The sequence below is a fragment of the Eleutherodactylus coqui genome, chromosome 8, assembly GCF_035609145.1.
Source record: "Eleutherodactylus coqui strain aEleCoq1 chromosome 8, aEleCoq1.hap1, whole genome shotgun sequence".
NCBI classification, from domain to species: Eukaryota; Metazoa; Chordata; class Amphibia; order Anura; family Eleutherodactylidae; genus Eleutherodactylus; species Eleutherodactylus coqui.
In genome coordinates this window covers 152,062,833-152,078,977 of record NC_089844.1, presented here as the reverse complement: position 1 = coordinate 152,078,977, position 16,145 = coordinate 152,062,833, and the positions used below count along the sequence as shown (strand labels likewise).

The 16,145-nt window shown below is 52.6% G+C and overlaps 1 protein-coding gene across 1 annotated transcript in view; it reads left to right on the top strand.

Moving 5' to 3' along the window:
• Positions 1-16,145, top strand: part of CLCN7 (chloride voltage-gated channel 7) — a 39,768-nt gene continuing 23,623 nt past the window's right edge. Inside the window, exons 1-11 of the mRNA XM_066576703.1 lie at positions 1-154; positions 9,238-9,309; positions 9,801-9,872; positions 11,297-11,362; positions 11,444-11,576; positions 11,893-12,002; positions 12,088-12,168; positions 12,623-12,685; positions 13,447-13,530; positions 14,589-14,682; positions 15,712-15,776. Coding sequence (XP_066432800.1) covers positions 56-154; positions 9,238-9,309; positions 9,801-9,872; positions 11,297-11,362; positions 11,444-11,576; positions 11,893-12,002; positions 12,088-12,168; positions 12,623-12,685; positions 13,447-13,530; positions 14,589-14,682; positions 15,712-15,776 — 939 coding nt within the window. The 5' untranslated portion in view covers positions 1-55. The remainder of the gene's footprint in view (positions 155-9,237; positions 9,310-9,800; positions 9,873-11,296; positions 11,363-11,443; positions 11,577-11,892; positions 12,003-12,087; positions 12,169-12,622; positions 12,686-13,446; positions 13,531-14,588; positions 14,683-15,711; positions 15,777-16,145) is intronic.

Sequence of the window (16,145 nt, the reverse complement as noted above, 5' to 3'; positions counted from 1 at the left end):
CTGATCGCCGCGGCTCGCTCTGTCACATGCACAAACACTGAGCGGCGGACGGAAGATGGCCAATGTGGCCAACAGGGTGTCCTGGTCCGGGAGGGAGCAGCCGGAGGAGGACGGCGAGAGCACGCCGCTGCTGAACGGGGACGGAGCCCGACAGGTGAGACGGGGACCAGGGAGGACATGGGGGTCCTAGCGGTGCAGGGGCTACAGGGAGGGGTGGTCAGGGGGATCCCATTACTGCGGGGAGTCTGGGTGAGCACTAGGAGTAGTGGGGGCGGGGCGCCAAGTACGGCGGGGGTCCCAGGTGAGAGTCCTGATCCAGGTGGGGCTGATCATGGTGGGGCTTTGGGTAGGGCGGGCAGTTTGGGGGTCCCTGGGAAGTGCGGAGGGTGTCGGGGGTCTCTGATGGGGTGACGGTTGAGGTGGGGGTGATTCTAAGTGCTTTGGGCAGGGTGGACAGCTTGGGGGGTCTTTGAGAGTGATGGTGTGGGTGGGTGTGACTGGGGTGGGGGCACTGGGCATGGTGCAGAGTCTGGAGGGAGAGGTGCTAAATAGGAGGGGGGCTCCCTGGTGGGCACTACAGATAGAGGGGGGCTTTGGGTGGACAGTCTGGGGGGCTTTAAGAAGACTGGGGTCCTGGATAAGGGTCTCAGTGGGGTAGGGGAGTGTAAGAGGGGGATTCTGGGGCTTTGGTTAGCATGGACAATTTGGTAGCTGTGACTAGCAGGGATTTGGGGGGCCGGGCGAGGGCTGCAGTGTAGATGGGGGGTCTTAATAGGACTTAGGGGAAGTTTGAGTCTGGGGGTCACGCTGGCGGAAACGAGGGGTATTGTGACTAGTTGGGGGGGGTGGGGGAGTCTGAAGGTTGTTGGTGTGGAGTCTGGGGGGCTTTAAGAACGGTGGAGAATCTTGGGGTCCTTGATGAGGTTCCTGGTGGGTGTGTATAGAGGGGGGATTCTTGGGGATTTGGGCCAGGCATGCCATCTGGTGGGCTCCAAAAAGTGGTGAGTCTTGAGGTTGCTGATGACCATGGTCCAGGTGGGGGGTGATTCTGGGGGGCAGGACGGATAGTCTGGGGGGCTGTTAGTAGGTTCTTGGGGAAGGCTTAATACGAGGGTTATAATGAGGGATCAGGGGGCATCGTGGCTGACTGGGCTGTGTGGGGGCTTTAAGTATTCTGTGTTCGGTGGGAACGGACAGTCTGGGGGTCTTAGTCGGGTTGATAGTCTGGGGGTTCCTGGTGATGATCATGGTTCAGGTGGGGGTGAATCTTGGTGTTTTGGGCAGTCTAGGGGCTCCCAGAGGAGTGGTTGGTCTTTAGCTTTGGGCAGGACAGTCTGGGGGGCTCTTAGTAGGACTGTGGGAAGTTTGAATAGGGAGTCATTCTGGGGGCATTGTAGCTGGTTGAGCTGTATGGGGGCAACTGTTTGGGGGGTTCTGAATAGCCAATGTGGGAGCGGACAGCGTGGGGCCATTAAGTAGGTGGGTGGTCTTGGGGTCACTGGTGACGTTCATAATTGAGGTGGGTGTGAATAGGGTTTTGGGCAGGATGTACAGTTTGGAGGTAAGGAGGGTCCTTGGGAGCGGACTGTCTGAGTGGCTCTTAGTAGGTCCTGGGGGAAGTTTGGGTACTTGGGGCATTGTGGCTGGTTGTGGTGTGAACAGGGGCAAGATTTAGGGGGCTCGGTGGGGGCACTACTCGTAGTGTGGATGGTGGGTGCAAACAGTTTGGGGGCACTTTAATAGAATAGATTGCCTTTAGGGTCCCAAGTGAGGTTCATGATGAAGGAGGGTGATTTCTGTGCGCTTTGGACAGGCAGTCTGGGGAGCTCTAGAGGGTCATGGGGCCTTGGGAAGGTTGAGTACAGGGGTCATACTGGTGAAACCAGCGGCATTGTGGTGGGCTGGGGTATGGGGGCAAGAGATTGAGGGGACTCTAGACAGTGCTTTTTGTTTTGGGGTCTCTGCTGGGTGTTCCATCTGGGGTGGGGCTTTCAGGAGAGGGGTTGTGTGGGACCCATTTCGGGACCCCTCTGTGCACTATGATTGCCCATAGACCCCTCTCTATATATTCACCCCCGAATTCAGTCCCTTGCGTTATGATCCGGCACAGGAGGGCACTTACTTTCTGTATTCTGTTTGTATTATGGAGTTGCCTTTTAAGCCTTTTGACATGGGGAGGGGGGGGGGGGGGTGACCGCTGAGGGAGAAGAGACGTGGATTATAATAGATTATAACACTCCGGCTGCTGAGGATTTGTCTCTCATGATCTTCTCTCCCGGTAATCCTCCCTTTCCTGCTGCAGGGGCACTACAACTCCCAGCGTAACCGGAGAGGCTGTTCTTAGTAGTTCATGCTGGGAGTTGTAGTCACACCTCTGCTAGATCAGACATTCAGCTTTCCTGGTCTCCTGCATGTTGTGCTGTATAACTGGGCAGATCTGCTGTTCAGGACTCTCGGAGAGTTGGGTAATGGCGGCTAGCAGTGGATATGTCGGATGGCATTCGGCTTTCCCAGAATAGAAGTTGTAAAATCTGAATACATAGTTGGTTTCTGTTCTGTACAATGTAACAAATCACTTCCTCTTAGAAGTATTTCACAATACCTGCAGTTATTTTCCCCACAGCCAGGGGGCGACGTAAAGCAGCAATGTATGACTTCCCAGTAACGTTCCAGCCTGAGCGGACTTTCCGTGAAGTCACTGTCCCCTTAAATCTCTGTCTTCTATGGATTGCACCCTTACAATATCCGTGTACTCCCATCCTGTACTTAGATGCCGTCAGCCCCCTGTATAAATAGGACATTGGGGTCAACTTTGGGACCATGATGCTTTGCAGTAAATATTTGGGTTATTCTTGGGGTTAGAAGAGTTCATTTCCATGCTACAGAGTATGCTGGGAGTTGTAGCCCCGAAGCCCCGCAGTCTGCTGGGAGTTGTAGCCCCGCAGTCTGCTGGGAGTTGTAGCCCCGAAGCCCCGCAGTCTGCTGGGAGTTGTAGCCCCGAAGCCCCGCAGTCTGCTGGGAGTTGTAGCCCCGAAGCCCCGCAGTCTGCTGGGAGTTGTACGCCCCGAAGCCCCGCAGTCTGCTGGGAGTTGTACGCCCCGAAGCCCCGCAGTCTGCTGGGAGTTGTACGCCCCGAAGCCCCGCAGTCTGCTGGGAGTTGTACGCCCCGAAGCCCCGCAGTCTGCTGGGAGTTGTACGCCCCGAAGCCCCGCAGTCTGCTGGGAGTTGTACGCCCCGAAGCCCCGCAGTCTGCTGGGAGTTGTACGCCCCGAAGCCCCGCAGTCTGCTGGGAGTTGTACGCCCCGAAGCCCCGCAGTCTGCTGGGAGTTGTACGCCCCGAAGCCCCGCAGTCTGCTGGGAGTTGTACGCCCCGAAGCCCCGCAGTCTGCTGGGAGTTGTACGCCCCGAAGCCCCGCAGTCTGCTGGGAGTTGTACGCCCCGAAGCCCCGCCGTCTGCTGGGAGTTGTACGCCCCGAAGCCCCGCCGTCTGCTGGGAGTTGTACGCCCCGAAGCCCCGCCGTCTGCTGGGAGTTGTACGCCCCGAAGCCCCGCCGTCTGCTGGGAGTTGTACGCCCCGAAGCCCCGCCGTCTGCTGGGAGTTGTACGCCCCGAAGCCCCGCCGTCTGCTGGGAGTTGTACGCCCCGAAGCCCCGCCGTCTGCTGGGAGTTGTACGCCCCGAAGCCCCGCCGTCTGCTGGGAGTTGTACGCCCCGAAGCCCCGCCGTCTGCTGGGAGTTGTACGCCCCGAAGCCCCGCCGTCTGCTGGGAGTTGTACGCCCCGAAGCCCCGCCGTCTGCTGGGAGTTGTACGCCCCGAAGCCCCGCCGTCTGCTGGGAGTTGTACGCCCCGAAGCCCCGCCGTCTGCTGGGAGTTGTACGCCCCGAAGCCCCGCCGTCTGCTGGGAGTTGTACCCCCCGAAGCCCCGCCGTCTGCTGGGAGTTGTAGCCCCGCAGTCTGCTGGGAGTTGTAGCCCCGCAGTCTGCTGGGAGTTGTAGCCCCGCAGTCTGCTGGGAGTTGTAGCCCCGCAGTCTGCTGGGAGTTGTAGCCCCGCAGTCTGCTGGGAGTTGTAGCCCCGCAGTCTGCTGGGAGTTGTAGTTCTGAAGAGCTGTAGTTTGGAGTCTGTAGCTTTTCGCTGTGATGTTATCAGATAGTACAGCTACATATTAGGTAAAGTACTTGCTCCTAGTGACCCCTCTGGGAGCGGGGAGGTCGCTTCCTGCTGCGCTGACTTTGACTCTTGTGCATTGAGATTTCACAATATATCCTGCGGTTTTGCCTTTATAGAGCTTGAAAAGTCCAGAATGAGTTAAAGCTTAAATCAGAGTAGCGGAAGCCATACAGAACAGAAGTTCCATACCGCTGATCCTTCTATAGAAGGATTGGGGAGTGCAATACTGATCGTGAGTTACATCTTCTATTATACTTCACAGCTGCACTCACTATTCTGCTGGTAGTCGCTGTGTACATACATTACTTATACTGTACTGCTCCTGAGTTACATCCTGGATTATACTACAGAGCTGCACTCACTATTCCGCTGGTGGGGTCACTGTGTACATACATTACTTATCCTGTACTGATCCTGAGTTACATCCTGTATTATACCCCAGAGCTGCACTCACTATTCTGCTGGTGGAGTCACTGTGTACATACATTACTTACCCTGTACTGATCCTGAGTTACATCCTGCATTATACCCCTGAGCTGCACTCACTATTCTGCTGGTGGAGTCACTGTGTACATACATTACTTATCCTGTACTGATCCTGAGTTACATCCTGTATTATACCCCAGAGCTGCACTCACTATTCTGCTGGCTGAGTCACTGTGTACATACATTACTTATCCTGTACTGATCCTGAGTTACATCCTGTATTATACTCCAGAGCTGCACTCACTATTCTGCTGGTGGAGTCACTGTGTACATACATTACTTATCCTGTACTGTTCCTGAGTTACATCCTTCATTATACTCCAGAGCTGCGCTCACTATTCTGCTGGTGGAGTCACTGTGTACATACATTACTTATCCCGTACTGATCCTGAGTTACATTCTGTATTATACTCCAGAGCTGCACTCACTATTCTGCTGGTGGAGTCACTGTGTACATACATTACTTATCCTGTACTGATCCTGAGTTACATCCTGCATTATACTCCAGAGCTGCACTCACTATTCTGCTGGTGGGGTCACTGTGTACATACATTACTTATCCTGTACTGACCCTGAGTTACATCCTTCATTATACTCCAGAGCTGCGCTCACTATTCTGCTGGTGGAGTCACTGTGTACATACATTACTTATCCCGTACTGATCCTGAGTTACATCCTGTATTATACTCCAGAGCTGCACTCACTATTCTGCTGGTGGAGTCACTGTGTGCATACATTACTTATCCTGTACTGATCCTGAGTTACATCCTGTATTATACTCCAGAGCTGTACTCACTATTCTGCTGGTGGAGTTACTGTGTACATACATTACTTATCCTGTACTGATCCTGAGTTACATCCTGTATTATACCCCAGAGCTGCACTCACTATTCTGCTGGTGGAGTCACTGTGTACATACATTACTTATCCTGTACTGATCCTGAGTTACATCCTGTATTATACCCCAGAGCTGCACTCACTATTCTGCTGGTGGAGTCACTGTGTACATACATTACTTATCCTGTACTGATCCTGAGTTACATCCTGTATTATACTCCAGAGCTGCACTCACTATTCTGCTGGTGGAGTCACTGTGTGCATACATTACTTATCCTGTACTGATCCTGAGTTACATCCTGTATTATACTCCAGAGCTGCACTCACTGTTCTGCTGTCTTTGCCCCAGTGGACTGCTCTATGCTTCTCTGGGATGGGTATGTGACTTAAAGTAAAAAGTGGCTCATCAGAAAATAAGTGAACCCTGCAGAGCTGGAGGGTGATGCGTTCGGACAGACACAAGGACGTGACCCTTCCCAGGCGGCTGTCTTTGGCCCCACCTCACAGATCCCAGTGGGACTGGAAGTGGCAAGGACAGTTAGTTCCTTCCCTTGATTGCAGTGTATGAGCTGGTCCCCCAGTGTGGGTGTGCTGGGGCTTGTGGTGCGCTGCGCCAGCTGCCTGTGGTGTTTGTTGGGTGGGGTCGGCTGTGATTGTGCAGAGCCCTGGGGATTATGTAATACTGTGAGCGCCCAGCAGGTGTACTAGATGCCTCTGGGCGGAGGGCAGGGACCTCATCTCTACTGCCGTTGTGTGACTACAACTCCCAGCATGTCCAGCTCAGTGTGGCTATAGAGCTAGGCTTGCTGGGAGTTGTAGTCCCAGCAGCACAGGAGCCGGAGATGCTGGGAGTGGTATAGTCTCACGCTGTGGCTCTCCTGACATTGTGTGACTACAACTCCCAGCATGTCCAGCTCCATGTAGTTCAGTGGGACACTGGCTGATGTGTGACTATTACTGCAGTCCTCGCCCGCTCCATCTTTATAGTGGCCCACAGGCTATGGTTTCTGGCTATGGTCTGACTACAACTCCCAGCAGGCCCGGCTCCTTGTAATGCATTGCCATGTAACCTGTGGCTTCAGTTCCCCCATCCTTGAACATGCAGGCAGGCATTCTGGGACTTGTAGTCTGACAACGGCTGAAGACCTGAAATGTGCAGAGCTATTGTGCAGCGCATCAGCTTATGTAGCTCTATGGTTGGGGACCCCCTCCTCCCCCTGAAGTTGCCCGCTTCGGCTTAGGGACTGCTCCCCCCTCTCCTCCCTGAAGTTGCCTGCCTCGGGTTGGGGATCCCCCCTCCTGTCCGAGTGTGCCCAGTCCACCTCCGACACCCCGGGACAAAGGCATAAAGGACAATCAAAACCAATGATGTCCTCCCCTCCCCCTCTGAAGTTGCCCGCCTGGGGTTGGGGCCCGGACCTGCACTTTGGCCCATGTACTGCTCCCTTGTACGCTCCCCTCCCTCTGGTCCGGCGGTGTTCCCCTGCGGTTGCTGCAGTCAGCTGACTGATGATCATCACTTCTTCCGATGCTGGACAATGTTGCATCAGTCCGGGGTCACATTGTGTTACTGACTCTGGATCTTGTTGCCCTGATCACAGCCCAGAGGGGAGGGCATAATTGGTTTTAATTGTCCTGGGGTGCCGGAGGTGGACTGGAGACACTCGGGCAGTTCTGGGTGCAGCAGGGTGGGGTAGGGGGTTCTCCACTGGGTGTGCCTCTCTGTGGGGCTCCCCTCTTCTCTGCAGCTATTCGCCCCCTCCCCCCCCCCCCCCCCCCCTCCCCCCGTCCGCACAGGCGTTCCCCTACAGCTTCACCGTTGGATAATAAAAGGTTTTGGCAATCTTTCTAAACTTTTCTTTTTTTTCAGTTTATTTTAAGATCTCTGCTTGCTGTCGATGAATGAGAGCGGTTTTACTCTTGTTTGTATGTAGAGGCTAAATCCCTCCCACTTGTCACGCCCCAGGGGTCTCCGCCTGCGACTGTAAGCAGGAATGTCGCCATTCACTAACAGCAAGCAGAAATCTTGAAAAGGGGCTTGAAGTGCAAGAATATTAGAAAGTTGCAGGACTCTTCATTCTCCCTGGATGTCGTAGTTAAGGGGGTGATCCCACCGCAGCCCCTTCCTGAAGCCCCTCCGCTCCCATTGGGGGAGGGGGTCCTCAAAGGGTCCTTTTACACGGAACGATCTTAGCTCTTACGGTTCGTCGTCCAGTTCCTAGTTTAACCCCCGAATCCGCGATGGCTTCCAACACGGAAGATCCGCAGTAGGATGCAGGCATTTTCGCTTTTTCGTTCACACTCACAGGAACGAATTGCGTAGTCCGCGAACGGAAGAAAAATCGCAGCATGCTCCATCTTAGCGCGGACGGCCTCCGTGATGTCAGTGGGTGCGAGTGTTCTGATGCCCATATGTGATTAATGTTCCCTACGAGCGGCGAAAACACTCGCAACTTCAGAGGAAAATGGATAGAAAAGCGTCTGGAGGGGAGAGATGCTGCTTCCGTGAAAACCGCGCACATCCGCCATCTCTGGCAACCATCCGTAATTACTGTCCATGCATGATCGCAGGTCGGTATCCGACCGGTTCGTGGCTTACAACTCATCCCATTGAAGAACGCCGCCGTCAGCCTCTGCCCAGCTGGCTGATAACAGAGAATAGATTGCAGGGATGTAATTAACGTGCCTGGTAATTAGTGACTCACTGCTGTGCGGAGACCAGAGCACATTTACTGACACGGGTTGCGTAAATCGCCGTGTAACGCCATTAAAACCACGCCACCGCCCCGAATGACCCCATGAGGCCGATTGGGAAACCTCTATCAACTGCCATGGTGGCTTCCAGTCACCACTGAAGAACCCTACAGCCTCTGGCTGATAACAGGGAGCAATAGATCATATCCATCTGTCTTGGGCTGGGCGCGAGTGGCGTCCGTATTCACAGCATGCAAAGAAAATGCAAGAAGACCAGATTCATGCCGGCACGGTCTGCTAACACGCATGTTCAAGGTGTATTTTGCGCACCTGTAGATTTGTACGAGCGCCCCAAAATAGGACACGCTGCCGTTTTCTCCACGCACGGCAAATACGAGCGGTTGAATATACCCAGAGCAAGTCAGTAGGGTTTGTGCTGACTGTATTACGCGCATAAAAAAAATATATGCGTAATGGCTGATAACAGAGAGAAATAGACTTCATTTAAAAAAAAAAAAAAATAAGCCACTGTAAGGTGAGGAATGACAGAACTGGTCTGCGCAGCGCGTTGAAATCCCTTATCCTGTGAATGGCGCACACGCTGTGATTTATCGGGGTGATTTATCTCGGCTGGCGGCGATACGAGATGTGCTGATACAACATGTCTGGGTGCCGCCTGCTTGGCGCTCGGCCATAAGCGCATACTGTGGCTGCTCAGTCCATACTGTGATGGTACCGGGCACAGGGGGCGGGGATTGCCCACAGGGCACACGAGGTACGGATCGCCCACAGGGGGCACTGTCCCTTTAAATCCTCTTACGGTTTTCTCAGTAGTCTTGTATTTCATGCAGGAGCCTCTAATTCCACTTCTTGTCCCCCCCCCTCCCCCTGTCGGACGGCTCCTTCCTCTTTCTGATATGATGATGATGATTTCCCCATCTGGTCTTTATCTCGCCCCGTCCTGATATGATCTGACCCTCGTCTCCTGGTAATGGCGCTCTATAAGCCCCTCCCCTTCAGTTATTAATCATTCTCCCCTTTTTCTCTCCTAGTTTCCAAGCTCCATCTTCTCCCGCATGGGGCAGCTGAGCACCGTGGACCTGAGCGATGAGCAGCGTGAGCTGGTAAGGGTTTAAATGAGTGGATGTTATGAGCGCCCCCTACGGGTGACCTCTACATACAGCGTTGGAAACCTTTCCAAACACTTGACTTGCTTTGATCTGAAGTGAAGGGCCACAAAATCTGTATTTAAACTGAACGATTAGCGAACGAGCCAACGATTATGTTTATTCTGCGTGACATCAGCGAGAAGGGAGCGATTAGCGGTCGGTCTTTGGCTGCGATTTTCGTTCATTTTTGCTCATTTGAACAATTTTTTTCACTATTTTCGTTGCCTCTGAAAGCTCTTTACGCTCCACTCACACCCAGAGCTGCGTTTAGGATTCAGCAGCTTTGCTGTTACCTTCCTCCAGTGACATCTGTGCTGCGCTGCATTGTGGGGGTTGTGGGGTTTACGCCCCAGTGCATTGTGGACTCTTGGCTAGGACGCCTCTGATCGCTTCGATTTCTGCATATACAACATGATGGATTCTCTGATTTCATCTTTTTCTTGCAGGAAACGGACTTCTCGTCGACGGTCATTAGAGAAATCCCGCACAACGAGAACCTGCTGTCCCTGAAATACGAGGTGATGCCCTGCGGTGACCCCAGTGTTTAGGGGTGATGCCGGCAGTGATTGTAAACCTATGCTGGTTGTGTAGAGCATTGCATGAACGGCGACACGTAGCGAAAAAACGCTGTAGACAAAAAGTCAAAACCCGCGCCATTGGACATGATTTTTGATGTGGATCTTCATCAGATTTTACTCGAAGGGGTTAAATCTGCTGCCGATCCGCATCACATTCACACTAATGGCACGAATTTTGCAGGTTTTTGTTGCAGCTCTGGCGCAGATTTCCTGCTGTGTGAACACACCCTTATGGAAAGTTTACACTGTGGAACCCAACATGTATTTTTTCCTGCAGATTCTGCGTTAAAAACCGTGGCTGTTCCGTGGATTTTGCTGCAGATCTCCAATGGAGTTAACCCCCTCAATGGGCGAGACCTGTGTGCGGAGTTCCTGACATGCATCCGCCTGAAGACGTGACCTGTCATTCTTCATGCGGAGATGAATTGGAAATTCTGCACACAGGTCTCGCCCTGGATAAAGGAGACGTCACCCGGCGGATTGTGACGCAGAATCCACCTGTAAACCGCAGCAGAAATCCGTGGCTAATAGGCAGCGGTTTCTGCTACGGATTATGCAGAATTCCAACCCGTTTCTCTGCGGATCCAGGTAAGGAAGCGACATGTCAATTCTTCACGCAGATCCCTGCAGAAGCGGGTCATCAGTTCTGCACTCGGGTTTTGCTCATTCACATAGACTCTGTATGCAGATTCAATCTGGAAACTTTGTGGCCGACTCCTTAGGGCATGCGGCGCCGTGGAATTGTCCACATCCTGACTCTAAAAACTGCGCCACACCCTGCGTCTTTCTGCCACGGAGCTGCATGCGGGTTTGGCCCATTGATAGGGTAAATTCTGCCGTGTTTCCATGTGAAGCAGTGACCTGTCACTTCTTGACGTGGGAACGCTATTTTCCAACGTGGATTTTACCTTTCGACAGGGCTAAATCCGCATGCAGATCCGTGGCAGAAAAGCACAGATTTTACTTCGACTTCTAGAGGCGGAATTCACACTGAAAGCTTCCGCTGTATGAACATGCCCTCTAAGGCTGGGTTCACATTGGACGGATTTGCTGTGGAATTTCCGTGCGCGGCTCCTAATCCCAAGATTAGCCAGCAAAGTGGATGAGACCTGCAAAATGCAGGCAGCGGAGCCGCTTCAAACCCCGCACCGGAATTCTCGCGGCTTCCTGTGCGCCAATCTGCGAGAATTCCGCTGGAAATCCGTCCCGTTTGACCCAGCCTAACAGCGGATTCAATGCAGAAATGCATCCGTAGTTGTAGTTTTGCAGCAGCTGTAGACGCAGGTTGATCCTGGCCCGTGTTGTCATGTCGACTGGATCAGTCTGCTGCAGTGTCGTTTCAGTGTGTCGTTCCTCTGTTGCAGAGTCTGGATTATGATAACAGCGAGAACCAGCTGTTTATGGAGGAGGAGCGCAGGATCAATCATGCGGTGAGTATAACCCCCCTTCCCGTATCTGCCTGACTGATAACTGCAGACAGTAGACATCCTGTGATGCCTTGTCTCCGGCAGGCGTTTCGCACCGTGGAGGTCACCCGCTGGGTCATCTGCGGGATGATCGGGATCCTGACCGGACTCGTCGCTTGTTTCATTGACATTATGGTGGAGCAGCTGGTGGGGGTGAAGTTACAAGTAATAAAGAGCAGTATCCTCTGTGACCCCCCCCCCCCCCCATGTGATCCCCTCCTCCTGCTGACATTAGGGGGGGGGTTAAAAAGTGGTGCAGTAGTGGAGCAGTTGTCCTTAGCAACCAAAACTTTTGTTAAAAAGTGGATCCATGGAATGTGGTTACTATAGAGCACTCCTGCCCCTCCATGCCTGCAGCCGTGGCCCCCTGATGCATCACATGACCGTGCTGACATACTCTGCACCGCTGTGATCCTTCCTGCAGTCTGATTGGCTCCGGGGTCTGCAGTCGGTGCACGCTGCTTGTTGTTTTCTTCCTTAACTCAGCGGGTCAGATATTGACAAGTTCACGGAGAAGGGCGGTCTGTCGTTCTCGCTGCTGCTCTGGGCCACGCTGAACGCGGTGATAGTCATGTTCGGATCCCTGATCGTCGCCTTCATAGAGGTAAATGTACAAGTCGCGGTCTAATACTGATGGGGAGGAGATCATATCTGGCGTCTCACCTTGTATTATGGATTCTTTCTTCCAGCCAGTGGCGGCCGGCAGCGGGATCCCGCAGATCAAGTGTTTCCTCAATGGCGTCAAGATTCCCCACGTGGTGAGACTCAAGGTAAGGGGCGATCATCTATGCATACTACACCAAAAACCCAAAGTGTGTCCAAAAAAGAAGTTTGGACGCTGCAGTGTGGGTAATCCGAGGTCTGCTCACATCCAGAGCTGCATTCAGAATTCTTCCACTTTTCCGTTTGCATAACCGCACATCTCCGTTCTGCCCGCTGCTGCTTCAGTGTGTCCTTACAGAACGTGCTCAGCGGTGCATTTTGGAAGGCTTTGCAAGTGCGGGACAGAGGAGTAATAGTGGATGGTGAGGCGAAGGCAGTGGGATTGTGGATGCAGCTTTGGTTGTGATTGGAGAATAAGACAGGAAAGAAAAATGGGATTTGCGAAGTTGCTCCACATGTTATATGTAGGGGAAGCCCGTACAATATTGAAGAGTGGGGCTGAATGCAGGGACCACGGCATCAATTCTCATATAGTAACACCTTTTATGCTTCTGTTTGCAGACCCTGGTGGTGAAGGTGTGCGGAGTCATACTGTCTGTCGTCGGAGGACTCGCAGTCGGAAAGGTTGGTGGAGTTTCTTTATAGCTAGTATAAGGGCACATTCACACGTAGTGGAGATGATGCAGGAAATCTGCATCAAAACCTCATCAGAAACAATGGGTGCGACTCCGCAGCTGATCTCACCCTGTCAATAGAAGAGGGTGAAGTCTGCTGTGGATCCGCACCGATTGGGCAGAAGTCATGCAAATTTACTGCTGCGGAAAATCCCCACACTTTGACAAAGTGTAAACGTAGACTAGAGGCGTCCTCACACGTGGGATCCCGCTGCGGAATCTTCAGCGCAGAATCCCCCTGTAAAGCCACGGCTGAAATCCCTGGGTATTCTGCCACGGATCTGCATGCGAATATAGTCTTGTCCGTGGCCAAAATCTGCTGGCGGAATGTCCGACGTATGGAGAAGTTACACGTCACAGAATGCCACTGCGGAATCCGCCATGTGAACGCCGTCTGGTGTAAACGGGCAATCGTTTGTGTCTGAACGACTAGCTGACGGCTTTGTAGGGAGGTGTGCGCTTCAGTAGCAGCGAAATCGAGCAAGAAGTGAACAGTCGTGCGGTGTAAAATCAAGGGCTCGCATGCTAATAAGTCGCTGTGCGAGCATTCTGAGCGTGTGTTCGGGGAACAGATATTCCATGTAAAGCCATTCTAGGCCTCCTCTATGACTTCTTATATGTCCACTTCATACTTTGGCGCGCTGTGAGGTTCCCATACAATAAGTAACACCCGCTGAGAGTCACTCGATGTTGTTTCTGCTCTGATCCCAGGAAGGACCCATGATCCACTCCGGGGCTGTGATCGCTGCCGGCATTTCTCAAGGAAGGTCAACCTCTCTGAAGAAGGACTTCAAGGTCAGTTATGGCATGGGGGACCCGGGGTCATTTAGGACATGAGCGATTTACAGGGAATCAAATGGAACTGTGTTATATGTAATGTACATATGCTGAATGGGCCCTTTATTAGACCCCCCCCCCCCCCCCCCCCCCATCCAGATTAGATGGAGGTGCTGACAGGTTCTGATCAGCTGACAGGAAGGGGTCATCGGTTCATGCTGCATGCGCCAAATTCTGACCTTCCATCAGCAACAGAAATCTGGATCCCCCCAACCAGGAGAGGGTTTTCCGCTGCTCAGTGATACAAGTTTTGCGCTCTTTCACCTCCCTGAAGTCTCGTCGTTCTGCTTCTCTTCACAATGGCGCTAGAACTGGTCTGTTATAGTGAATCTTTGGTAAGGAGTGGCGAGTTGTGCGCTTGGACATATTAGTTGGAGCGACAACGTTGTGACTGTGCAGCGCCTGTTGGTCAGAATGATTCATGACCTCCTCCTCTGACCCCTTTTGGTGAGGAGTTGTTTCCATACAGAATCCCCTTTCACTGGATAGTTTTCCTCCATCACGCCATTTTCTACATACTCGCCACATCGTTGCATGCAAAAATTCTCAGTGGTTGGCAGTGCCATCCCGGCCCCGGCTAGTCCAGCACTGATGACCGGACCTTGTTGGAAGTCACTCAGATCGCTGCATCTCCCTATCTAATGTGGATTCACACTGAAACTGATCCACGGAGAACTGGTCATGTGATTTTATGCAGCACTCCGGGGTCACGGGGAGAATCTCCATACAGGCGAGCGCCTATCCTGAGAGGGCCAAGGCTCTAATAAAGGGGCTTTTTAGTGTAAACAGATGTGTACAGTGAGCTCCCCCTAGTGGCGGCATCGAGCAGACAATGTTATCATGTAACTGTCTATATAGAGGGTTTGAAGTTTTGTGTTTCAGAAAACCAGAATCGTGAGCGCTATAAATGTACATTAAGAAATGAATTGGCGCAGAATGCTGGCCGTGAAGGTTACATGTAGGATGTGGAGCTGTACGACTTCTCACCTCTGTTCTCCTCTGTTTCCCCTTTGCAGGTCTTTGAATACTTTCGCAGAGACACGGAGAAGAGAGACTTTGTGTCAGCAGGAGCCGCCGCTGGAGTCTCGGCAGCTTTTGGGGCGCCAGTTGGTACGATCCCGTTAGTCCAGGACTACTTACTAACAGCAGTAAAGCTTGGCATGATGGGAGTAGTGCAGACATGGCGGCACAACTTGTCCCCCCCGCCCTTGGGGGCTGCTGCACTGTATATGTGACCATATCCTATGGATCTGCCTGTCTTTATACCTGTACCCGGAGTCATCACACTGAGCACGTGTCTCTTATCCACTTCTGTAGAGCGTGTGCCAAGTTCTCATATAAGCTGCTTGACCCTCTAGCAGTCTGCAGACATGCTGGGACTTTTAGTTCCACAACAGCTAGGGAGCCACGGTCTGCTGTCTACTGGCTTAACGGATTTGTAAGTGGGGGCTTGGTTAGCTGCGGTTGAGTAAAGTTACAAATATCTTGCTTATGTCACATCTTATACTCTAGTCACCTCCAGATCTGCTGTGCTGCACTCCTCTACATTGCACTGTGGTAGATGAGGTTTACCCAGTCTAATACCATTCCCTACATCTCCCGCTGCGTACCGCAGCAGAATTTGTGCTGTACAGAATCTGATACTGTAGATGCAAGATGTCTGGTCTGAACAAGTGGATGCTGCTCTGGATGTGACTGGAGTAGCAGACATGACATATAACAAGTGAAGCTTTGGGTTTGCTTAAAAACACATCACACTTGCACGGGAAGTGGTCACTGGGACCGCTAATGATCCGTAGACTGTCGGACCCAAATGCTGCACGTGAATGGCGCAGTGCGTGCTTGACTGCTGCTCCATTCACTTATATGGAGATAGCCGAGCACATGGATTTTCGGCTGTCCTATAGAAGTGAATGAAGTGGAGGTCGAGCATGCACATAATAGTCGCTCCATTAACATTTGGAATTGCTGGGGGTCCTAGCAGTTGGCCCCCCAGCGGTCAGTTACCTCCTGTCCTGTAGGTAGGGGGGCAATCTCTTTAATTGGAAAACCCCTATGATCAGGGTTCAAGAAGTGTGAGTGTCATTGGACTTGTTATTTAGAGCGTCATGTGACCGGCGGCATCTTCTCTGCCCGTAGGTGGGGTGCTTTTCAGTTTGGAAGAAGGAGCCTCGTTCTGGAACCAGCTGCTGACATGGAGAATAGTGAGTACCAATGGACTGTGAGGCCGGGGCTCTGCCTCCTCAGCGGCCCCTATGGAGAACCTTCCTTCCGCCGGTGCACTGTCCGGCAGCAGTTGTAACCAGGTAGAGGCTGAGTCGTACATTCGCGGCTGTTGTCTCATTCAGCCTTTGCCAGGTTGCAGCCGACCGCCACACCTGGTGGCACAGAGGTCAGAGATCAGAATTGGCGTGTTTGGTTTTCGTTAGTGCTAGACGCTGTGGCTGCTGACTTGGTTACTACTTATAAATCCGTCCGGGGATGAGATCTGTGCTGGAGTTACAGAAAACTTTTAAAGACGTTCCCAAGAGTAACGGCCCGCAGCTGTAGACCGTATACGGGGGGATTGTTCA